Raw genomic sequence first — 26,379 nt, 5'->3', positions numbered from 1 at the left:
ATTTTTATCCTGTGTTCCATTTGTTGGCTTGCTTGCTTTTATGTGTAGAACACTGCATTTCTACAGCATTTGTTTGTTTTCCTGTAGTGATTTCCGTAAGGACCACCATACACTGTCCACCTGAAATAGCCGTGTTGACAGCAGCACAAGAATGTTTCCACTTCTGATTTGCCTGCTAGATTTGCAAAGCTGTGATTCCAGGCTAAAAATGTAGTCTTGTATAATTCAACTGGCTTCCTGAAATGCATATGGAAGCAATAAGACAGTTTGAGTCCTACATGTTTTGGTGTTGGAGCTATCAAGCTCGCAAGGCACCTCGTGTTGTCTCCAGATCTGTAGGTGAGATGTGTTACGTACATAAAGGTGTGAAAGAATGTGCAGACATCCACCTCTGGTTGGACTCTCTTCTGCTGCTGAATGGGGCTGCGTAATGCCTCCAGTAACCGAATCCAGGCAGGGTCTGGGCTTACATATGGTACTCGAACAATAGGTATTTACTTAAATTACATAGATTACCTCAGAGATGTGGAATCTGCAAGCCCTGCCTACTTCCCTGAACTTCTGGAGCTGGATCCTGTGGGGAACATAATGGGCTTAATTACTGCGTCTGGACTAGCCGCGCAGGACCCGGAAGGCAGGAGTTAACCTCACCTCACCTTTTACATGCCAGTGACCCCAGCCTTGGCTGGGAACCTGCCGGAGCCTCCGGAGCCGCTCCGGGACCGCTCCGACTCGCGCCATCAGCGCACCGCCGGGGGGAACCCCGCGTCTGAGCAGCGGGGCCCGCGTCCGCTCCCGCCACGCTCTGAGGCGCTCGCTCAGCGGCCTCCGGGTGGGAAGCGGGCACTGGGGCCAGTTGGCAAAGAAGCTATGCCGGCCGTCCCCCCGCGAGCGGGGCGAGGCCGGGGTGGCCCGGGCCGGGGGTTGTAGTCGTCACACGGCAGGGGGAGGGGGCTGCGGGCGGGGCGGGCCGCGCGGCGCTCGGGGCTCCCCGGGCCGGGCGGGGGCGGGCTGAGGCGCTGCAAAGTTTGCGGAGTGGCTGGCGGTGCCGCGTGCCCCCCATCCCCGCTCCTTCCCTTCACTTTTTTTTCCTCCTCCTGCTCCCCTCACCGCCTTCCCTCCTCGGCGGTAGCTCCGGGGCATGAGCGGGAGCCGCCACCCGCGCTGAAGGAGAAAGAGAGAGGCGGGAGGTCTGTCTGTCCACGAGGCAGCGCGAGGGACGCGGGTAGCAGCACCGAACCCGCCATGCCCCGCGCCGCGTCCGCCGCCCTCCCGGCGCTACTCCTGCTGCTGCTGGGGGGCCCCGCCGCCGCCCGCTGCCCCGCGTCCTGCCGCTGCGCCGGGCATCTCGTCGCCTGCAGCCGCCTGGAGCCGAGCCGGCTGCCCGAGCGGCTGCCGCGGGGGGCGGTACAGCTGTGAGTATGGGGTCTCGGTAGCGCGGGCTGTGGGGGTGCCCGGCCGCCATCTTCCGCCCGCTGGGGGCTGCCCGCCTGCGGCCGGGGAGGGCAGGGCTCAGGGGAGGAAAACGGCGGCGTGATGCTGCGGCGGTGCGCGTCGGGGCTGTCGGCAGGAGGGAGAAGGGAGGGGGCTGTCAGCGGGTTGCGGGGCTCCGCGATGGGCTGAGGCGTTGCGTCGCGCTGGGCCCCGGGGGGCGGCGGCGGCGGCTGCTGCTGCTGCTGCTGCTCTGGGAAGGGGGAAAAAAGTTTTCTCCCAGCGAGAACGTGCGGAATCTCTGAGCTGGCGTTCGTTTCTGCGCCGAAAAAAAAAAAAAAAAAAAAAAAACCCAAACCCACGAAACTTCTATCTTATTGGTCTCGGTGTTATTTTTGCAGCTCTCGCTTTTCATTCCCGATAGTTTCAATAACTTTCCTAACGCCGGGAGTTGCCACGTGTGGTTCGGTGACACGGATTTATGGAATTCTCGGTAACGCGTTAGTGAAATGCCATGTGTAGGGAATTTACCTCCTGTGACAAGCTTTTATGGACAAAGCATGAATTATGGGAGCTTTCTGCAGACCTGAAAAGAGCCGGGGCACTTGGCACATTTGTTTTTAATCTCTTGTCATTCAAATATCTTCTGTATTAGTCGCCGTAATTTTCTATTACATTTCCAAAGCAGATCGAGATAAGGACTTTAAAGTAAACAGGAAGACTTTCAATTAGTTGTGGCTAATTCTGCTCAATTGCCTCGTCTGGAGGTCATGCTGCTTTGCTCATGAAATGTGGATGGCTGTATTGACACCATATGGCACTGAGCACACGAAAGGCTGCAGGAGGTGAATATTTCCATGAGCAGATCAGGGAAGTGTGAGGGGAAAGAAACTTTTTTCTTCTTTTGGTTTATATGATCGAAGAATATGAATCAAGTGCCAGATCTGCTTTACATTCAACAGCTTGGCTAGGCTTCCTATTAAATTTCATCTCTCCTGTTCTTTTGAACTGTTTTAGTATGCAAACATAAGGTTTCTGACAAAATGGTATTTTTGATACTCGGCTGGACTTTGCAGCTTGCTTTCTTAGTTTAATGCTGGTAAGATAAAACTCAGATGTGACAGCACGCTGAATAAAAATTAAAAAGGGGGGGGTGGGAGGGGGGAAGAACACAGAACTTCTGTTCTTGGAGCTGCTTTCAAGTTATTTTATGTTAGCAGTGATCCAAATATGTCTGTTGCTCTTACTTTACCGAGGAATAAAACACATTGCAGGGCTTTTTTGCTAGCACAAGGGTGTTTGGGTTTTTTTTGTTTTGTTTTGTTTTTTTCCTAATTAGAATTCCCTTGGTAGTGTAAATTACCCTCATGTAAGTTCACATTCCTTCAAAAGTGTGAGAAAATGAGTTCCACTTGTATAAATAAGCTTTGGTCTGTTGTAAGAAACCCTGCTGTGATTACTCATTGGACAGCTGTGTCACTTGGTCTTAAACTCACAGGAGTATGTCTTTGTAGGTGTCTTCAACCATGTGGTCTGGCTGCTTTTGTGTAAATATTTCTTTTGTTTGTGTCAAATGACTTGGAAGTATCCAACTCTTTCTTCCTTCCCGTCTTAAGAATGTGGCAGAGGAAGAGCTAACATTGTCTTTCACCTCCAGTTGCTTAAGTACTTGGAGCTTTGATTGCACAATGTGTAAGATAACGCTGTTCAATTTTACATATACAAAAAAGGTTTGAATAAGCTGAGTTATTGTTGCAACAAACTCTGCATTTACAAACTGTAAAAGACTGTTTATGAATTTTATTGCTATATGTTTACTGTATTTTCGTGGAAGTCCATAGCATATATAGCCAAAGGCTAGCTGTTTAATTGCAGGGATTCCAACACTCCTTGGAAAACAACTGTGACACAATGTTCTCAGCATAGGCAGGCAAGCTTTCCCAAGCAGAACAGTGCAAGCTTTTCTGTATGAGAATGTCTGGGCCTACGCCGAACCTCACACCTTCCCCTGTCCATCTACACTCCCAGGCAGACAGTGCATCCGGTGAAGTCAGCTTCTGAGTTTGTTCAGCCTTTCCTTCATTTTGTATCCCTGTTGAGATAAAACAGGAGTTTGTGAAGTGCTGTCTGACCATAGAGTGTGCAAGGGAAAAAATCAGAAGGTGGACCTGTATACTGAGTTCTCCTATTTTTTTTAATAGCAAATGTGAGGTTACTGCTATGTGTGGAAATGGCTTCATGAAATAGGGTGTAAACAGGGTATGCTTGCCAGCTTTGCTGTGATTTTAGCCAGAAATATCATCCTCTGTAATGCTGCAGAAGATAACAATTCACTGGAAGCTGATAAATATTTGTAATGACTGTGTACAAATGGTTTTAAAGTTAGATTTCAATTTACTTCTAGTGTGTGTGTGTCTTGAGATGGAGAGAATGTTGCTGCTTTAGAGCTGATGTTTCGTAGCCAGAAGTGGAGGGAGGAAGAGAGTTTGAATGGCGGCCAGCGTCCTCAGTGTTTGTGAATTCTCAGAGGCTTTGTTGAGTTCTCCGTGCCAGGTTCACCTAGGAATGCTAAAACTGTCAGCAGGACAGAAGGGAAAATCTGAAAGATGGCTTTCACTTGTGTTTGTATTACATCTTTAGTATTTACATTTTATAAATCCTCTAGTTCTTTACCAGAATTGCCAGAAAAAAGGGCCGTATGGTTTTCACAGCTGTTTTTCAATATTTTCCAGACTAAAAGTTGAACATAGCAAACTGATTTATGAGTCACTTTGGATCAGTGTCTTAAAACAGCTACAGCCTGGCTTTTTGTTTTTCAGCTCTCTTGATTTCTGCTGAATTAGCAGCTCTATAGGCCCCAGTGGGACTGATTAAGGAGCTGTTGCTGGATTTGCATTTTAAAATTTGACTTGGGGCTCAGGTTTCTGAGTTCTCTAAGGAAGAAGATGATAATTGTAACTAAGTGTTGTAAATTAAGTAGAGTCTAAAAGTTATATTTATAAATGTGTGAAGAAATGCTCGCTCTCTCCCTTTATTCATTAGGCCTCAGTTTTTTTTTTTATCATATCAAGATCAATATTCAGAGTTGCATTTTCATTTTTGAAGGCAGAGGTTGAGTTACGAGAGGTGTTCATACAAAAGGGAGTGTAAAGTATTTAATAAAACAGGTTTTTAAAGGGCCTCAAAAACTATGTCAAGCTTTTGAAAGAGGGGGCAATCTGATAAAAGCTTAATCACTTTCATTACAACCTGAGATGAACAGGTATATACATTTTGTTGTTATGAAGATTTCTTAATAAAAATGGAGTTTCAGAGAGTTTTCACTATTGCATCTGTAATGGATTTTGAAATTCTAGTAGTAAAAGTAATCACAGTGGAGATTTTCTCCTCCCTTGTAATGTGGTTTCAACAGAGAGGCAAAATTCAGAAATGGAAAAATGCATAGTAATAGTTTTTGTATTTTTGGTATTGTCAGTGCTCTTTTCCAAATGAAAATGAATCACTACTGTTCCTTCGAGTCTTTTCTTTGTATCTGTTTTGAGACATGTTGAGAAATGTATTGAATTGATGTGCACTAGTAGCTTTGGAACAGGGATGCTAAAATGTTACATTTAAGGTGTACCTCATATCCAGGGCTTATAAGTCTCAGAAATTTCTATGGGTTTAAGGTTCACTTAAAACACTAGTAAAGAATATATATTGTAACACGTAGTTCGCTTTCAGCTACTATGATTTAACTTACAAATGTAACATGCAAGAATCCTTTTCTGAAGTTTCCTATGTCAGCAGTATTGAAATAATGTCTACTAAAACGTCTCCAATTCATAGTTTGCCCAACAACGTATGAAGCCGTGTGAAAGTGGCTATTCAATATAGTCTGGAGTTTCTGTTTTTCTTATTGTTTTGCTTTGAGTTTGACAACCTGTTGTGAGTAAACCAGGAGTGAGGAATTTATGTGTGTGTTTTTTAAGGTACGTGCTATGTGGAAAATTTCAGAGTATCCTTGATGTTTAAAGACAAACACGACATAATAGTTTGAAACCTAGTGCAAGTTGTTACGCTCACGGTTGCCTTGATAGACTCCAGATGGATGTGAACTTGAGCTATGAGTGAAAGTGTCTGGCTCCAGTGTGGTGATCATGCACAGCAGTGGTTGTAATTGCAGGATTTTTATAGTTTAAGGACTCTGCCAGGTTTTTTTTTCTTTTTTTTTTTTTTAACATGTTATAACTCCAGCAGAACAAATCTACTCATGTCTGTTACTGTCTGGTAGGTCCTTTAGGCAAAGACATTTTAAATAAAGCTTTTGCAGGGTTTTTAGGTGAAGAAATGCAGGGTTTTAGAAGTAACACTGAAATCTCTTTGAAATAATTGCTGATTCCTAAATCTTTTCTAAAGCATGAAGAACAGAACAAATTAGGCACTAGCTGCCATAACTTTGCTAAACTTTGGCTGTTTATTTGCATAGTTCTTATAATCCCTACAGACTAAGGCCAAATACTGGGTTATGTTTAAGAGTAAAAATTGTCTCTACTCTGTCTGCTTTAAGGCAACAAGTTAGATTCCCATCACTAATAAAACCTAGGTCTTTGTTACAGCATATTTTTTCATTTAAGAAGTCAGTATGAGAATCCCTAATCTGTACAGCTGGTGTCTTCAAATGTTAACAACTGGATTTTTCTGAAGTCTATGGCCAGACAAATGTTTGCACTAGACTTTTAAGCAGCGAAAGATGCAATCCTCTAACTCAAGTGTGGTTAACCTCATTTACAGGAGAACTCAAAATCATAGTGATGAAACTAACATTTGTGGCTTCTTGAAAATGTTAGCACTGTATTGGTTTTCCATCTCTTAAGAGGAAAATCTTTAGGAGTTCAGACACCTGGAAGAAGACACAGGTGTACAATATCAGGTGTGCGAAACCTGAGCTGGATCCCAGAAATCATCCCTCTGTGGTCACTTGCATGTGGTGGAGGGTGTGCCTCTTCTCTGGGGCCTCCCTCAGCACTTGCCCCCACCTTCTTTGTGCTGCAAAAATGCCTGCCACACCTGCAGTTCTGTTCTGTGCATGCTCCCATGGTGCACGAGTTTGGAAAACCTAGCAGCAGCACCCCAGAGCCTGGGTCTGATCAATGCTGTTTGTAATGCACGTATGTGGCTGGGATTATTTTTAGTGTGGTTTTTTTTTTTTTTTTTTTTTTAACTGGATAAAAACAACATAACAGAGGTGAGGATTGTCTCTCTTTTTCTAACTTGGGAAGTGAGTGACTTGAGTCCTACTCATGTGAGGGGTTTTGTGGTATCCCCTCTGCAGGGAAGCCAGTCCCACAAGACCTTGTACAGCTGCCCTGGGGTGGGCAGCTATGCCTTCTGTGGAGACTGCCTTCACTGTGTGCTGACTTTGGCCAGCTGGAGTGGAGCTGGGAAGATGCAGATGAGAAGTCTTAGAGAGCAGATGTCAGTCCTGGCAAAAGGTACTGCATAGGTCACCAAAAGTAGGAGTTTAAAACATGGTTTTGCTGTCTTTTGTGCTCCTTGAGAAGCAGAGGTGCATGACTGGATCTCAGGATTATGTCTGTGTCCAAGGACCTACAGTGCTTCTTGCATATAAACTTGTTCTCTAGATCTGGAGTTGCTCAAGGCGTAGTAATAAAGTGGAGCACCTAACATGTACCCTGAAACTGGCTTGCTGTGAGGTGGTTCTAATCCATATGTGGCACACATCATCAGGGGTCATTGCTTTGAGACTGTAGATGGAGAGCAGATAATGTGTGACAGCCACAGAACCCTCTGCGAGGCATCATCTGTGACTGTGCTGACTCATATTCTCCCCCAAAAAGTACGGTCTCCTGGAGTTTCCTCAAGGTTCAGTTGAAAACACACTTCACAATTTAATTGCCTTATGAGTACCTGTCTTGGTGGTGGCCTTGACATTGATTTCCAGTGCTTTCTTGTCACTCTTGGCGTTATTTTTCCAGATTTTACATAGGTTGCTCCAGAAGTAATGCCTCCTATTTATTTCCATGGAAACTACAACAGATACAAAGAGCATGGTAAAACTATTTTGATAAAGCAAGTTCTCAACTGCAAAGCACTGTTTTTCAACATAGTTGTCACCATTAGTTCTGCTTTATTTTTTATTTTTTTGTCAGTGATGAGCAAGAGCCTGTATGCCATGCTTGTAGCATGTCTGCACCAGTAGAGGTGAACTACTGCTGCTTTCATACCACCCACCACCTCACTATGTTCACATCCACTGTTTGGTTTCCATTTGTTCAGTAGGTGCCCATGTGTGTCAGTGGGTACAAGTGTTTCTGCATGGAGAAATTCAGTGACACCTTTGCTTTTTATGTGTTTCCATATCAGGTGCCATTTTGTCAGACTGCCCATCTGCTGCCATCACAGCAACAAAACGTAACTGAATATTGGTGGGAAGGTTCAACCTCTACTGCCACACTGCCAACATCTGCTTCTGATGCCGTGGGCCAGAAATAGGAGGCATTACTTTCTGAGCAGCCCTTATATCATGGTCAGGCATCTTGTTGAGTGTTTCGGATCCAGTGCTCAGTTAGCACTGGAAAAAGTGTTAAGTGTGAGAAATTTCTATGCCCCTTAACCAGATGCTGAAGCTGCTTGCTGCTGAAGTGCACTGATGCAATTCTATGTGGGCCTGAATTGCAAACTCTCACATAAGATTAAGAGCTCCTTAAAAATAGTGGAGCTTGTGTTATAAACTAACTGTTATAATGTACAGCAAGCACTCTGCAGACAGCTGTATCACTGCAGATAAGATAGTGACAAGGAGTAGGACCTTGCAGGTTGTGGTGGGTGGATGACTAAAAAGGAGGGAGGCCTTCAACACAGCTATCTCTGATAATGAGGCCAGCTGGAAATCTTTGGGCTAATCTCCACAGTTTGAGTTTCTGTAATCAGCTTCTCTGTCTTCTGTTGTGCAATTACTCTCCTATTTCCATGATGTTTTCAGTACTTGTGAGACCACAGAAAATGTTTCTTAGGACTGTATTTCATGATGATTTCAAGTGGTCAGGAGGGTGTACAGTGAAGATGCATGGAATCTGTTGGGAAATGAATTTCTTGGCAATGGTCAAGAAAGCATGTTGCGTTCTCAGTACCCTAGCTTGTTTCACAGCAAGCACCTTTGTCTGCAAAGGCACTAGCAAAGTTTCTTGTAAACTGTATCAAAATTATATTTTGGGATCTTTAGTGCAGAGTGGTACAAGCTAAGTGGGGGAGCTGCTTCAGGTGCATTTGAATGTAATATTAATGTCAATAATACATAAACTTTTAAAAATTCAAAGTAGATGCCTTCTTGTGTATATTTTCTTCTGATGCTACTTAAGGTCTATACTAGATTTGATTCTGCTGGCCCTGAATTGTGTGAAAATAGAATTGAGATTGATGTACAGTCCTCATTGTGTAGCTAGGATTTGTGAGCTGCTTTAAAGAAGCAAGCAGGAAGAGTAGAATGATACAGATGCAGTAATTGATTCAAGATTGAGGTGGCAATGAGTCTTGGTTTATGAATTTTCCTAGCAGTCAACCACATGCTTCAGCCAGATTTTTCCCTGGAAAGGTAGGGAGGATGCTGTATGTAAGTCAGCGTGTTGAAATGTTTGTCATCCGTCTTAAACACTTAAAGACATATGCACACACAAAACCCCAAATGAACAATTCCCTTACATTGTTCACAAAATTCTTTGATGCTGTCAAAGAATGTGATTAAGGTATTTGCACTTATTTGAACCCTGTACATTTAAGTGAGTTTGTATTCTAATTTTACTAACGTAAAGCAAATAATTTTGTGTACTTGGAAACAAATTATAACATATTCTTAATTGTAATTGTCTTGATTTACTCAACAGTCTATGGCAAAACTGACAGGTTGTTTATTTTTGTAACGTCATAGGGATCTGAGTCACAACAAATTATCTTCAATCAAGGCCAATTTCTTGGATCACCTTCATAGTCTTCGGGAAGTGTAAGTTCATTTGTCTTAATTAAAAAATTAAAAAAAAAAAAAAAAAAAAGTGGTTTGTATAGGCTAATTGTATCTCAGGGATATCAATACCTAAAGAAAATTTGTTGGCAAAGATGTTTGTTATTCTGAAATCTTACATTATGTGAAACTGGAATTAATTTCAAATTTTGACACTGCTCAGGAATTTAGGAAATCCAATGGGTGTACTTCTGATTTACTTCAACATTAACTTTATTTTTATATAAATAGGAAGTTGAACTACAATGAACTGGAGATCATTCCAAATCTGGGACCAGTCTCTGCAAATATAACTCTTCTGTCTTTGTAAGTAGATCCTATTCTTGTCCCTAGTTAGTGGAACTGACTCTGCAGAGTTAGTGGAAATACATGCATTACAGACTTTAAAGTAAAATAATTGGGAATAGAGTGGTTTGTGGTTAGGAAGTTGATTATGTCATGTTATTTAGCAGGTTGTTTAAAATGTGTATAATTGAGCTTAATCCTTGTAGTTTTTATGCTTCCCTCAGATACAAAGACTGTATTAGAATTAATTTATGTTGTGGTAGTGCTGAGAAGCCTCAGCTCTGTTGTCCTAGGCACTGAATGAACATTAGTGAATGCTCTAAAGTCTGTGTTGTACAAGTTTGTATAACAGCAGTTATACTCTACTGTTATGCATTTTGGCTGAAATCCCAATTGCATTAAATCATGGCAGAATCATTCCATTAATTTCAGTGGGCAGTGTGGGGAAATCCCCTTGACATGCAGCTTCGGGACAATTATCTATGTTAAAAGATGTTGTGCCAGTCTCTTTAAAATGTATTTTTGAGGCCACTTTTGTGTGTAGCATAAAACTCTGTGGTTGTAGTTGTGACACACAGTTATGTCCATGTTCGTTATTTTGTCTGAAATAAATTACTGGGTTACTTCATGTGGCATCTGTAAGATGGGTGTAAAATTGTAAAAGGCATATAGGACCCCAAACTAAAACACTTGATTTTAGAGGAAATCTGAAATCTGTTTAATTTGTTCTCCTCCTTCTCCACCACGTGGTATGATTTCTCTAAGATGCTGAAAAAAATCCTGCTATCCTACTCCTAAGGGGAGGTGGAAAAAGGACATGTTTTGATATGTGGGACTTGGGCTTTATCAGTGGGAATCTAAAGTGTTTAAACCTAGTAATATGTAGCCCTCTGGCCAAATCCTACCCTTGAATACAAATTGCAAGTTACCTTTCATGAAGAAGCCTGAAGGGTTAAAACAATACCGTAAACTTCAGAAAGCTGTTCAGTTAATTAAATTGATCACTGTTCAATTGCTTACAGCTGGTGATTTATAGGGGTTTGTTTTTACTTTAGACCCAGGTCAGCTAAGTCAGCTGGTGCAGCCGCTGTGTCTGGACTGCTCTGTTTGAATAAGAACTAAGTGACATTTGATACTGATGTGGTTTCTCACAAATCAGGATCAGAAAAGAATGAAAGAAGGAGCAGATGCTGTCTGACTAATAACTATTTACTTTAAGCATGTCATCTATTACTATTTTGCATTACAGTTGACATTATTTTTACACAGGCATAGCATTCTGTATTTTAAGCATCTCATTAATTTAAATAATGTATTTCTTCCAAAAAAAAAAAAAAAAATTAATAAGGTTCCCTTTATCACAAAGTTGGAAGTATTAAAGAATGTGATATCCTCCTGCCTTATCTGTGATGAATATGAAATCAAGAATTTGTCCTTACATCTGTAGTCCTTCTCATGGAAACACAAATAGTTCAGATGAATGTAAAAACGTCTTTCTTCAACTGTGCAAAGATTTTTGTTCTCCTTTGAAAGAACCAAAATTGATCAATACTGAATTGTTTGTTCAGTATCCTTAAGTCACTAGCTTGGTTCATTTGTCAGTGGTCAAACGTAGGAAAACTTTTGGTAGATCTGTTTTCAATACTTCTATTTTATACTCATGAATACAAGATACAAAAAAAAAAAAGCTTTTCTAAATGTTATACTACTAATGCATTTAAAGTTGGTCTGGCTGAGTGTTAGCTTGTTCTCTTTCTAATTTCAATTACTTCTATATGATGTTGTGAGATTACTGAAAGTAGGTATGCTCCAGTTGAGGTTTAATATAGATTGTGTGACCACTGTAAGGATTCATTGAGATTAATGTGGTAGAACTAATTCCTCAAGTAATTTATGCTAACTTCCAATGATCAGAGTGTAGTAGTTAATAAATAATTTGTCTTGTTGGAATGTATGTAGAGAGAACAAATAATTAGAGTGGTATTGCATTGTTCCAAAAATAAAGCATCTTGTTCTGCTTGCAAAGGTTTCTCTTTCAAACACCTTACAGCTTAGAAATCATTTATGTAGAAAGATGTTAAGTCTAATTTTTACAACAGGAGAAATAAAGCAGAATAAGCATGCAGCAATTGTCTGACATAAAAAAAAAAAAAACCAAAAACAAACAAAAAAAAACTAATATGAAATGCACATATTTTAATCTGATAGTTTTTTAGAAGTGAAAAAATATCTTCACTTATTGGAGAGGTTGAATCAAACTGGGTTAATATATATCTAAGTCATGCGGAGAAGACACGTATGGAACGATTATAATTTTTCAAACCACTTTTGAAAGAATAATTGTTCTTTGTATATACTTCTGATGACTTTATGCAGTCTTCAACTTTCAGAATGAAAAGAGCTTGTGGAACCTTTCCAAAACAAACTACTGTTTCATTGTTGAGTCTTTGTTCTGACATAGAAATAATAGCAGAAAAGAGATTGCTAGTCTTTGGGAACTTTATTTGATTGCATTCCTTACACATCTGTTAATTGTATCAGTTGAAAAGCCAGTTATTTCTTCCAAGGAGTCCTCAAGGAATGCTGTGGAATGGCCTCCCTTCTGGGCAAAATCTGTATTGGTTAAAAATTTTTTTTCCATGGTGGAAAAATTCTTCCAAGTAATCATCAGCTGATCAGTGAAGACTTAGAATTTTACTTCTTTTGTGGGAATTTTCTTTCCTTGCAAAGAAATTTACAACGATTACGTGTCTACAGTGAATAAATGACGCTGCAGGTATCCCCATACAGCACTGTATTTGTAAATCATTTGAGTGGTATAAACAAGCATGGGTGGATTGTCATGTTAGTGTAGTTTCTATTTCTGGATCTACCTCATTTATAGCTATCTAATGGATATTTATCTAGCTTACGTATTTTCATACTGCTGAATTACACATGATAAAACATACCTGGAGCAATAGATGTTCCTGGTCCTGTGGACAAAGTCCATCAGTAACGTTAATCAGTGGTGTCAACAACTTGTTTTTCCTGGATACCAGTAGAGAGTTGAACACCAGGAGAAGCAAGGGTATCAGACCGGCACTTCCAGCTCCCTCCCCCATCACCCAGCACCCTCGAAAGATATATGTCTGTGGGAAGGAATACAGACTCAAATGCAGATACGCTCATTACGTGGCTGGAGATGCATCTAACACTTCATTTATGTGATGAATATGTATTTTGTCTTACGTCTAGCAAATGTACTTGCACATGCCCATTTTACAGTGATGTTACTTGCAAAGGTCTGATAACATCTTTCAGCATGTTTGATCATTTAAGTCAATTATTTGAAATGGACTGTTCAGCTCTCCATTCTCCTTAGACACCCAGCTGTTTTCACTGGCTTCTGGGAGAGAAGACAGAAAGTAGTTCATCAAGGTGTAAAGAAAATGTTCAGCCATTTGCCAGAGATTTCCAGCTCCCCAGTTGGAACAATAGCTGTAGTCAGGTGACCAGGTTACCAGTGTGCTGGAGAAAACAAGATTTTGGTAGAACGCTGTATTTGATAACTGGTAACTTAAAACTGCGTAGTGCGTGGATGCCATCCACAGTGATGTAGACCTTCTTGTGTTCTTCCAGGAACTGAAATGTTCCAAATCTCTTAATTGGCAATGCTGAAGTGCTTTTAAAAAAACAGTTAAATTGATGTAGAAATTGCTTTAAATGGTTGTACTAGTTTTGTATTATAAAATTCTGCACTTATGGGACAAAAAATTAGTGATTTTTCATTATTTCTGGATTGATGGATCACTGTGTCGAGAGATGGACGCTAATGAACATTTCTTCCAGGAGAAGCAGAAAATTTCTGAAGTTGTTTCCCATTTCAATGATGCTCTTTGTCTGAAATGTACCAGTCCTGTCCTATTTATCCTGAGAACCAGGATCTGTGATACTGATACATGAGAATAAAGACCTTGTGGCTTAGGTGTATCATTGTTGTGAAGTTTGGTACCTAGTTTGAATCCGGGTTCCTTAAACTCACACTCTAAAAGAGTGGAAGTGATTTTTGAATTAAGGTGATTAAGGTGTCCATTGTATGTGCTTGTTTAAGGGTAGTATATAAGTATATATCAAGTACATATCAACATGATGCTTTGGTGGTTGTAAGCTATTAACGTTCAAAAACTGTACCGGAACTTCTCCACAGTGTGTCAACAATTCACTGGAAAAAGAACAAACAAACATATAAAAGCAATCAACAAACCAAACAAAATAAAATACAAGATCTGAGTTTATTGCAGTAGGCATAATATCTTCTCCCACTACTCTAGAGATCTTGGCTCCACTTTTGGGAAGATGTACATAACTGATATGACTTAACTGTTTTTTGCAATTATGACTTTTATCTTTTAAGTCATAAGTAGTACAGATCAGGCTCAAGTCATGATTTCCTACAAGGCTGAAAGTTCATCCAGTGTTGTCATTTTTGTGTGTGCATGTGACACATGATACCAAAGTGTGGATCTAAGATATGTTGTCAGGGTGCCTTAAATGCTCAAGAAATTATTTGGGTTAATAAAAAAACTCTGAATGTAATCTTCTTTAATTACAAATAATTGGAAATCTCTCAGTACAGTCAGTGACAAAGGACATTTAAAGATACTTTGGGCTGTGATTTACCATCGTAGGGGAAAGCCATGCTACTGAAGATGAAGAAATAGATTGAAACTGAGTAATATAAGTGCATCACTCTTTTATATGGCTTTCATAAGTTCTATATGGCTTTTAACTATCATTTGCCTACACATTCTACTTTAAAAGTCTTCAAAAAATAATAACTAGTTCATGTAATTAATGCTTTGTATGGAATAAAGGCACTTAATGCTGCAGAATTTGTAAATCACTGCTTAAGATTTTGTTTAAGGATATGTGGTATGGGTAATAAACCCATGATTTTTCATGTGTTGAATTAAAAAAAATACACACACACACACTCTAAAAAAATCATGGACGCCGTCCAAAACTGCCAGTGTGTTGTATTCCTGTATTTAGTTCTATGGAAAATGGAAGGCCTCAGTCAGTGACTTTAGAGGGATGGTGTGACTCTTGAGTATCCAACATCCGTAACTAAATTTTATTGTTCTTAGAAAAATAACTAGAATTAATATGAAAAAAAAAAAAAAACCCAACAAGTTTCTTGCCCCCACATCTGGAGTATGTTGTGTAATAATCATATCATCAGTAGAGATCAGAAAAGCCACATGTGACAAAGTTTCTACTGTGTATAGTGAAATTCTAACATTAGGCTAGCTTTGAATGATGGAGTGCTTTAAGTAGTTAGGGATTTTACTTTTAGTTAAATAAAAATTATCTGTTTTAAAACTATTGGTACATGTGGAACAGGTGATTTAGATAGATTACATTCTAGAAATTACTCATGTTAATAAAGAAGACAAACATTCAGTTTTAGTAATGCCAGAGTAGGAAACACAACATTCATTTTTCAAATGTTGCATTAGTATATTATTTGTATTATGTTCTTTTTTTGTTGTTTTGTTTATTTATTTATTTTTAATTAAGAATGTTGTCTCTTTTTGTAAGAGACATGTAGAATATACAATGTTATGCTTGATTTTGTCTGCAACCTGAGAGAACTGTTAACACTTAAGGCAGTTGAAGCAAGGAGGTTTGGTTTTGGGTTCTGCAGTGATGAACAATGTTGGCCAGCATGGAGGAGACTTTCTGTAGTGTGCATGCTGGTCTGTTAAGTGCTGGGCTGAAACTACAGATCTGTTTTCTGAAGGCTTTCAACAGCATTCAGTTTACAGTGTCTATATGTCAGTATATTCTGAGTCTAAATGCATTGGCTTTGAAGACACATGCACAAGTCTTGTTTCCTGGATGCTTAAAAAAGTTAATGAACAAAAAATTATTAACAGAAATACTACTCGGGATATGACACGGGCCAGAAGTATTGAGAAATTGCCAGTCTTAGTTGAGTGCTGGGATTGCATAATTAAAATTGTTCCAACTTTAAATGTAGCTTTCTGATCAGCTCTTCTAAAATGATTCTGACTAGTCATTTTTTAATTTCTTTGGTGTTCAAAGAGCACTTTTGAAAAGCAAAGCTGAAAGTGCTGCTTGAAAAAGTGGAAAGTCATTCTCTTCAAAGAGAAAATAAATCAGCAAGGTTATCTAAGCCATGAACAATAATTTAAAATTAAAATTTCAGAACTTGCTTATACAGCGTAGTAGACATTAAACTTACATATCTTCTCCTGTGGGTTAGGTGAGCAACAAGTAGAACCAGCCCTTCAGAGACCATGCTACAGTTTGCACCTGAAAAAACTTTTCAGCCATTCAGCTGAAAATTGTAAATTCATCTATGGCAGCTTTCTCCATTCTTCCATTTTTTTTTTTATTGTTATTCTTTTTTTTTTTTAGCGAAAGAGTGAACCTGCTTTTGAGGGGCAGTAATTGAGCATAGACTTGTGGATTTCATTGTTAATTAATTAATGTGTACTATCTCCTCCTGACTTCGATTAATCAACATATCGTTAAATACCTATCTAGCTTTATGCACAAATGTTGCTAGTGAAAAAAGTATTATGTTGTTTAGAAATGATCTTATTTTAATATTGTGTGCACATTTTAAAATAAGGAAATGTATATGTCGATATGGTTTCAGATAAGGAGTATTCAAGATCATTCTTCAAGTAGTCGTCTTGAGAAGTACAATTTAATTAGTTGAAGTGAACACGCAGAATATCTTATACATCTGCTCAACTGCCAATGTAGAAGTAGAGCAGTGATTTGAATAGTTTGGTGGCACCTCAACTAGGAGAACTTCTGCGAAGTGCTTTTGGAAAATACATATTTTTTTCATAATCATTGTTTGCAAGATTATTTGTAATGGAGGTAGGAATGATAAATCTGTCTTCTTGCAGTAGATTGGGAATGGCAGCTGTGTTTAGAATCCAGAACGTTGTCTCCATTTGTATTTAGTAAGCTATAGTCATGAGAAAGAAGTTCAGACACGACTCTTGAAAATGAAAGCTTATATTCAGTAGGAGTGAATGCCTTTCCCTTCTGTGCTTGTCAGAGAAAGCAGTATTGTGTGTTTATAAAGTCAGCATACTAAGCTGTAGTCTGGTTCCCAATATTAAGAAAATTTTGGTCAAATATTTTACATCCTTGTCATCTCTTCAGTTACCACTTTATTATGGGAAGGATTAAGATTTGGATGCTGCCTGGAAGAGTTTGTTTTGAAGAAGGATTGAAAGAAAGGATAGAGGAATGCCAGACTGGCCTTCAGGCATAAGGCAGCTTGGAGAAAGTCCTAAAAATGAGAGTGGTGGTAAACCATGTGTGACTTGGGCTGAAGTTGTGAGCAAAAAATTAGAGCAGAAAACTTACTGGAATTAGTTTCTGCAGTCTTTGACATTTGGTGTGGAGACTAAGAGGAAGTAAATGAAAGAATTTGAAAAGGAACCTGTCTTAGTCAGACTTGCAGACATGGAAACTAGATTTTTATAACAGCAATTTAGATTGAGTGTTGGTAAAGAGTAGAAATATCTGGAAACACAGAATTTGCTGTAGCAGAGGTATAGAGTCTAGATGAATGCTTTTGCAATGAGAATGGAAATGAATGCAAATTTTATGAACTACTTACAGTGGGGAAAAAAAAAAAAGCATGTTTTTCTGATCAACAGTGTTAAAGATGAATTAAAAAGAATAATTGTGGTTCAGAAAAACAGAGAGTACTACTCCCATGTAACAAAGTAGAAGAACGGTAGGAAATTTTACCACGAGACCGATGCCATATTTTGTGAGACAGTACAGGGAACAAGAGAAGTTGGAAAGACATTAAAATGCCAGACATCCTAAGAGCTGGATTTTTAGCATAGTACTGTGGTAGATGGTTATTGCAAGGGAGGAGAGGTTATGTGGTGACTCAGCATCTTGAATGAACTAGAAGTGGGCAGGGAGAAGATCTCTCAACTTGTTGCCAACAGTTGAGATTGAGTAGGTCTAGAAGGGTGTGAAAGGTCTAGAAGTTTGAAGCACCTGGGCTTCAGTCTGCACTCTCCAAGAGTTGGCTCTGTTTTAAACAAATTTAAAAAAAAGCAAACAACAAAAAAACACATATTTTTACTAAATAAGTTCATAAATCAGATAAAAATATGATTTATAAAATTGGAGGGTGTTACGCTGTGTTTAATCTAGGTCATAACTACAGTTGTTTAAGATTTTAGCATTAAATGATAGTCATGGAGTGCACCAAGTCTGCAGTTGGCTATTATTTCTATTGTCAGATCCTGCTGAAATAGCTGTATTTTCATTGTTTATGTTTACCTTCATTAAAATGGTGAAGTTATGCATTCAGTTGACTATCACATGCTAAGTAATGTATGATTATTTCGGAAAGACCAAAAAGTGAAATGGGAAACAGACTCCAGAGTATCAAGAAAAGAGTTTGGAAGGAAATTTTAGTTATTTATATTGGTATTATGGCTGGAATCAAGAGATAATTGCTTTGAAACTATCAACTGCTTGGAGCTTTGGATTTGCTGCTGTCTACTTTTAATTATTAAATCATCTCTGAATCCTAGAGTAGTTTCATTCTATGTTTTTTTCTCCTCCTTTTTCCAGCTTGTTTTAGGAAATGGCAAGCCTTTGGTCTAAGTTTTAGAGAAGGAATCAGTAGGTATAGACTTAACAAGTTTTGATGTTATGCTTTAAGACTGTATATCACAAAAAGCACAAAAAACATCTGACCTGAAGAAACAGTGGATGGACAAGGATTGGTGGTATGAAGGAGACCTTCAAAAGAAAGAACAGCTACTCGTTTCAAGGCCTGTAGCCTCTGTGAACTGGATAGCAGACTTTTGTAGACTTACCAGTAGAACTGCCAAGTAAGCCTGGCTCTATATCTGTCATCATCATCTCGGAAATATTTTCCAGTGAAACCTTTCTTCCTTCATCTCTACTAGTTGCAAAGATTCCAGGAACTGGAGGATCTTAATTCATTGGTTGTATTTGGTTGTTTGAGTGTGTAGTCCAATTACTATTGGGGAGTTATTATAAAGGGAGAATTAAACTTGACATCACAATTACAGAATTTTAAGTGATGTAACTGTTCATTAAAGTGTTGCTAATTTTACTTGTCAACTGTGTGTTAATCAGAGGAAAAAGAAGGATCTTTTTTTCTCTCTTTCTTATTATAGAAATTACTGAGACTATTTCTTGTAGTATATACTAGTTAAGTTCTCATTCTAAAAAGCCACAAGACAGTAGTCTTCCATCACTTGCTAAGTTTATTACAGTCTCAATCTTTTACCTTTACTATCAATTATTTTCTATCTTTCTGCTAAAATTTTCTACCCCTCGTTGTCTTCACAACTGTTTCACAAGAAAGCTCCACAAGTCTGGAGGCGTTTGAGAAAAATGTGCAAGTAGCAAATGTGAAAGGAGTCGTATGACACCAAGGGGTGAGTGGAAGGAAGAACAGGTTGAAGCAACCTGTGAAAAAGTAGACTTTGTGCCATATTGTAATATAATGGAGATGACTGTGTATGTACTTGGATGGGCATGGATGGTCACATCTACTTGGCCTGTGCTGACATGGCTACCTCCAAGCCGGTTTTAATCTTGAAAGTGTGTAATTAGAAGATGGACAAACTAAGCATCTGTATGGATACTGATACCCCAGTATCCCAGTATCATAGCTTCAGCATTGCTAAGAAAGATGTATCTAGCCCTAGCAAAATGTTTTTTTCTCCTTATATATCTTCTTGATATTTAGCAAGTGACCAAGAGATTTCACCATGATTATTTGTTTCTAATGCAAATTTAATATATTCTGGTTATGATTAGATGAGGGACAGGAGATAGTCCAGAATCACAAAGGTGTTAAAAGAGAATTGTTATACAGTTTTAGGAAACAGGCTGCACAGACAACTCTCCAAAATTGTCTTTATGGACAATTGTTTTTTCTCACTTTGATTCATCTCCAGACTCAGACACATGGTACTTGTTAGAATTATGGTAAAGGATTAGAAGACAAAGAGGTTCTCATAACAGAGCAGATCAAGATCTACCTGGAGGGAAGTTATGCTTGAGAGGGGAAGTGGAAGAATGCCTTTTTTTTTTTTTTTTTTTTTTTTTTGTAGTGAGGTTTTTTTAGAAAACAAAAACAGTGCTTCAGATCTGGAGATGCAATTTCTGTATCATAAGATCAGATCAATGAAGTTTCATTTTTAAGCTTATGTAGATTCTTCTTCGAGATAAAAAACATTGCATATTGGCAATCTTTATTAAGAGATACATAATAATAGTACCTCACATCTTAAAAACAATTTTTTTCCCCCCAGCACATAAGAACTGTATCTAATTAGTGTTAACTAAATACTTAACAAAATGGATATGGCAATTGCTATCCTGCTTTGTATTTCCTTAGAGGCAAGGGAAGTACAAGTCAATATGTCAGGTATGTTGTAGCTGTTGTTTATATGGAATGAATCTTGAGATCATGATTGATGGGGTTGTTGTAAATGTTTTGACCTACTGGTGTGTCTAAAGTCATGAATTCGGAAAGGAAAATCCAGTGTTTCTCATACTCTAATGAAAAACTAATATTCTGTCTTGAGATGGTATTCACTCAGGCTTATGTGAAAATGATTAAATCAACCTACGTGCACACTATTTTGGTAGGGTTGGTTGTTTTCTTTTTCTTTATGACCTGAAAGTCAAGGTGTAAATAGTTGAACAGCAAGAGATATACTCAAATTAATGTGGATATTTTGGTGGGTTTGATTATGTTCCTCAGTGGTCTTTTTTCTTCAGGTGCATCAGGAAAAATTCTAAGGAACTTCTAAGGAAGTTGCATGTTCTTGCAAATGGAGAAATTGTGATCTGTTTGCCATTGGCATATTTCTGTGAGAATTTCATGCACTGGTTGACTTACTGCAGAGGGATCCCTGCTTGCTTTAGTTTTCCCTTCAGGATCTGAAAAATGAAACTGGTGCAGCATGCAGACCTTCTTTTGTGTGAACACGGTAGTTACAGCAACTGGACATTTTTCTGCAGAGTGAACAAACTCATATGATTGTACCAAGGTAGAGGATATTCTTTGGATCTGTTGTAACAATTAGATAAGTTTGCATTTTCAATCATATCTTTTTGAGTAGTTTTGATATTTATTTGGCACTCATTAAAGGAATGAATACAATATTTATTTGAATTTCTGAAAGGAGATCATGAAGAAAAGTCAAATTAGAAGTAGACTTTCACTTTAACTAGGGTTGAACGTTAAAACTGAGATTTTCTCAGTGCTGGGTAATTATGGCATTTGAATTTTTTAAAGAGAAAACTGGATTAGGAGGCTGGGGCAGTAAGGAGAGAAGCATTTAGGCATTTTGCATTTGAGTGGCTTCTACAAATACAGGCAAGAAGGCATGGTGAAGGGTTCATTTGATTTTCATTATGAGATGGAGTAGGACTTTGATGTGGACCTCTGTTTTGGTGAAGAAGTTACTTTCTGCCTATTAAATGACCTTATCATCACTGAAAAAGAACAATCCCTGAAACAAATTAGCTGATTTTTTTTGTTTGTTTTTATGTTTTTATTGCAATCTGGTCTGCATCAAATAATTTGCCAGTTAGTTTAAGGGCTAATCTGAAGGCTGCGTAAGACTTTTATTCAGTTCCATTAGGTCCAACTAAACTTTGTAATACAGAGGCTATTATCCTGCCAGTTGTAAGGAATTTCTGTTTTATGAAGCAATATTGACACAAAGAGAGCACTGTGTAAGCTGTGTCTGTAAGTGAACACTTTCACACTGCAATTTAGGAGGCGTGCAGTTCAGGAAATTGCTGGCTTCTGCTGGAGCACACTTTTACTGCAAGGAAAATTTTATTCGTCACTCAAGTAATTGGCAGTTTTAATACCTTGCTAGTAATTACCTTATAAACAAACTAACGCATAAAGGCAACTCTGTGACCTGTTATCTAACTCACAGTCTTGTTTGGACAGTGGAACTGACACATGGTGGTATTTGTTGTTGTTTTTTTTTATTAAAGAAATTTGTTTCCATTTATTATAAAAACTTACTGTTAAGAGGTTGTTTTTTTCCTAGATAATGTAGTATAGCTCTACCAGACAGCCTGAGTAATGAAACATGATACAAGAGCAGCGTTGGAGGAGTTGCAAGATCATTTATCCATTCCCACATGTGGTCAGAAGGCCTATTAATCTAACTTATGGTTCAATTTTTGAGTCAGGATTTTTTTGTCTTTAGTAATCCTTCCCTTGCTTACGTGAGGGTTGTCCATGCCATTCTAAGTGTATGGCTTACTATTTGGTCCAGAGCAACTATTTCTAATAAAGGCAAACACCTTCCAGAATCAACATTTTTGTTGATAGTTTAACCTGAAATTGCCTTTGCCTTCAGTCTCTGGAAGTTGAGGAGAGCAGCTAAATTTTGATCATTCGTCTTACTAGGAACAGAATGTACCACAGCTAGAACTGACTTGAGCTTTAGAGTGTAACAAGGATCATTTTGGGTTGCATTCACTTAATTAATCATGTATGTTTTCCCCCTACATACCATTAGCCCCAACGAATAACTCTATTCACTTTGCTGATGTCCATGTATGATACAACTGGGATGAATAATATGGTAGTTGCTGTGCATGAACATGAAATATATTGCTAGAAAAAGTACATTTAATTGGAAGTGAAAATAGAGATGTTTCTTAGAGTAGACTAGGATAGCCATGTCTTTAAATAGTTGTAAATTCTTTACTGTGGAATTGAATGTGATGCTTAGCTGAAATCTACCCAAAGAACATGTCCAGACAGTCTGTGAAGAGTTGTGAGAAGCACAAATTTTATTCTTTGCTAACACAGAAAAATTTGCTGGATAAAATACTAGATCTAATTGTAGTATTAGAGAATGTTTTTCTGGAAGGAGTGCACTGTCATCAATCTTACATAGCTCTATTTTTGTGGAAATTCAGTTTGAATTTCATGCTGTAGGAGTTCTCAGAAAAACGAAGCAGAATGTCTGAGTACTGTTATGTTAGTTTGACTAAAATGAAAAACAACTATGACCTGATTTCCTTGCAATATTGTGACATAGTATATTCAATGCAAATAACGTATGTCTACATTTTTTCAGAGATTAATGAACATAGTGTTTCATTTTAACATTTTAAAAACAATGAAATACTTTTGGATTATAATACTTCTTCATCCTCCCCCCCTGCCCTGTTTGCTGGGAAAATGTTTCAAGGAATCAAGAAATGTTGATGACTTGTTTGCTCAGAGCATTCTAGTTTGTAATTCAAGAAAACTAGAAATTAATGCTCAGCCTATTAGAACAAGCAGGGAAATTAAGTACTAATTTTAAGAGTAGTGCTTAGTTAACAAGTTAACAAGCTCTGGAAATGACTTTTTTTTTTTTTTTAATTACTATCCTTAAATTTCAGGACCAGTAATAAGATTGCCAACATCTTACCTGAACATCTGAAGCCATTTCAGAGTTTAGAAACTTTGGATTTGAGCAACAACAACATATCAGAGCTAAAAATGTCATCATTTCCTTCCTTACAGCTCAAGTATCTGTAAGTAAAACCTACTTTACATTTTCTTTTCCTTTTTTCCTTTTTTTTTTTTTTTTTTCCCCCATGTTATTTAGAAAAAAACTTGATGGCAAGCTTAGGCTGGCAACTGTATGTTGAAGAATGAGATATTTTTTAATCTGACACTTACTAAATGTTCCTACTTTTACCCATTGATCTTAACCTAAGTTGTAGACTTGAATTTACCAGTTGCTGCAATTAACTGTTTTAATTCATAGTAAACAACGTTGAGATGAAACAAATGGATATGTCTCTCTTGAGAGAAAAATTACATAGTAAAATGAATTTAAGCTGTGGGTGCTGGTCTAGTCTCGAGTTGCATGAAGTTCTGTGGACTTCATTGAATTTACCTTAATGTTTTTTATAGCAGTACTGCAAAGAGAGAGCTACACTGTGAAGAAAGTAATGGAGTTGCAACATACTATATTTTGGCAACATGCTATCTTCTGCTAATAATGCGCTCTTGCAGAACAGAGAAAAATATTGGTGGCAAAATACTATTTGACTGTAGACTGAGTTGTCAAGAGCTTTGATTAATGCGATTAATGAAATTTCATTTATCACAGTATAAGCAGTCTAAGAACTCTATGTTTCACTACTTGGTATTAAAATTTTATTAAATAACTGTAAATTTAACCTTCTAGACATTGTTTCAACAGGTACATTAACAGTAACCGAATAACCTCCATGGAGCCTGGTACTTTTGACAATTTGTCTACCACACTTCAAGTATTAAAACTGAACAGGAACAGAATTTCAGCAATCCCTCAAAAGATGTTTAAACTTTCCCATCTGCAACACCTGTAAGTGCAGCCTACAATTGACTAATTGTTTTCAGGCTCTCCAAGCACTGGTAGTGCTTGAACTCTAGCCTTTAATTAAAGCAGTCGCAGAGACAGGCACAGAAAACATTACTACAACCCTTACTAACTGCAGCTTTATACTGAACAAAACCAGTCTTATATGTTGGTGAGATATGAATAGTCTTTGTGTTTAAAATTGTGTCTGCTTATTAAAGGAAAAGAAAAAAAAGGTTAATAGCAAATAGCAGTATTTATGTAAAAAAAAAACATTGGAAAAATTAATAAATGAAATAGAGTTATGTCACTCACTACATCAGTCTCTTTGTATGTTTGTAAAAGCATAGAATCATTTAGAATAACTGAATCACTTAGGTTGGAAAAGACCTTTAAAATAATCAGATCCAACCATTGCATTATAAAGGGAATTAATTTGCTTTTGAAAGATTACGATAAACAATATGCTTGAGTAAGTAGAATTTTATGATTTTCACTCATGTGATACAGTCTATAGCTATTTTAATAAGTAATAAATGTAGCTACTGTATATGAATGAATATGGGAAATATATTCTCCCCTCTTTTGGAAAACTTGAAGAGTACGATAAGTTGACAAGAAGATGGGCTAGGACTGCACTTTGTTAAATTCCAAGTAATTATTTTCCATTCTCAACAGGCAAGATGAACTGTTAGATTAATTTTGAAAGTAAAAAGCCCTAAGAACAGTGAAATGTTAGAATGCTTGATACAAACGGGAAGTGTGAATGTGTCTTTCCTGTGCACAGAGGAAATGTTTGAATTAAGACCCAACAGAAGAGTGTGAGCACAATAACACTTTGGCAGAGCAAATTCTCAGCTACAAAATGCTATTTTTCAACATAGTCACCATCGTTAGCTATGCATATATGTTCCAGCTATGAACAGCCTGTGTACTGTGCTCATAAAAATCTGCATGAGTGGAGGTGACCCACTGGCACCGTCATCACTGCAGAAATGCACCACCCGTCTCACTGTGCTCATATCCACTGTTTGATCTCCATAAACATTCAGCAAGCGTTCATGAATAGCAATGGATGCAGTTTTTTCTTCATGAAGGAATTCAGTAAAACACCTTTGCTTCATAGGCACTTTCACATCAGATGCCATTTTGTCAGCCTGCCCCTCTGCTGCCATCTGTTGTGCAGCAACAAAATTGAACTGAATTGTAGTGGGAAGGTTCAGTCTCTACTGCCATGCCATTAATGTCCACCTCTAATGTTGTGTGCCAATATAATAAAATAGGAGGCATTACATTTGGAGCAATCTTCACATATTATCACTTGAATAATGCGATAAGAAGAAATGAAGGCTGTTCTCACTGAATGTTCTTTACAACTTAGGAACTTTTAAACATATGGGAGGATGAGAGGAGTTTTGTATTATGTATTTGTTATTGGATGGAGTTTGTATCAGAGTACCTGAGAGGGCAGCTGAAGTCTTAGCTGAGAGCCTGAATAATAGTTGTATAATACAGTAGTATACATATGATATAGTATACATACTCATATACTGTATAGTAATGAGTATGGAGAAGTAATTTTTTGTTTATTTTTAGTCTTTGTTTATCTGAACAAAGTGACTTTTGGAAGGAGAGGATTCTTCTTGGTTAAATGGGATACAGGCTGATAAAGATCTTTTTAGAGGGGCAAATTTTCACTCGTTGCCACATTTTTCTTAGGGGCCTTTTCGTAGTATTGTCCAGTATTGTCACTTTATATATCAGTTGTTTCTAATAAATAAATAAATGAAAATACAACTATTGATTTAGCAAACAGTAGCTAGTTTAAAATCCACTGTTATAAAAACAGTTAATTTTCATGCAAGTACATTGTTTTCTGTACTTGCATGAGTGTAGACTTACTTTTTCACGTAACTCAGAAAGCTGCCTGGAGTTGGTAGGATTGGATTTCTAGTTGAAAAGGACCAAAGCCAAGGAGATGTTGTAAAGAGCAGGAAAATAGAAAACATGGTGTACTGCTCTCACTGCAGCTTACCCTCCAGCACTACTTATACCTTATAATTCCTATTATATATGAGTCCCAAACTCAGGCCTACGAAAGGATTGCCTGATTCCAGTTTAAGAGAGGGAGAAATTATCCAGGATATTGGTTCTGGCTAAGTATTGCAACTAGAAATTTTAACTTTGCAATCAATAATCAATTGGAATGCAAATTAAAAGCAA

The 26,379-nt window shown here is 38.0% G+C and overlaps 1 protein-coding gene across 2 annotated transcripts in view; it reads left to right on the top strand.

Moving 5' to 3' along the window:
- The first annotated feature begins 1,245 nt into the window (after positions 1-1,245).
- LRIG3 (leucine rich repeats and immunoglobulin like domains 3) overlaps positions 1,246-26,379 on the top strand; it is a 45,170-nt gene continuing 20,036 nt past the window's right edge. Inside the window, exons 1-5 of one of the 2 annotated variants that reach the window (XM_042816289.1) lie at positions 1,246-1,415; positions 9,359-9,430; positions 9,680-9,754; positions 23,207-23,341; positions 24,019-24,162. In XM_042816289.1, coding sequence (XP_042672223.1) covers positions 1,246-1,415; positions 9,359-9,430; positions 9,680-9,754; positions 23,207-23,341; positions 24,019-24,162 — 596 coding nt within the window. Of the gene's footprint in view, positions 1,416-1,922; positions 2,277-9,358; positions 9,431-9,679; positions 9,755-23,206; positions 23,342-24,018; positions 24,163-26,379 lie in introns of those variants that run through there. The other variant, XM_042816290.1, reaches the window with a different exon arrangement.

The sequence above is a fragment of the Centrocercus urophasianus genome, unplaced genomic scaffold (assembly GCF_019232065.1).
Source record: "Centrocercus urophasianus isolate 14NV4802_14NV808 unplaced genomic scaffold, USGS_Curo_1.0 seq_15, whole genome shotgun sequence".
Taxonomy (NCBI): domain Eukaryota; kingdom Metazoa; phylum Chordata; class Aves; order Galliformes; family Phasianidae; genus Centrocercus; species Centrocercus urophasianus.
The sequence above is the reverse complement of the archived record's forward strand: the minus strand, read 5'-3'. Positions and strand labels throughout refer to the sequence as shown.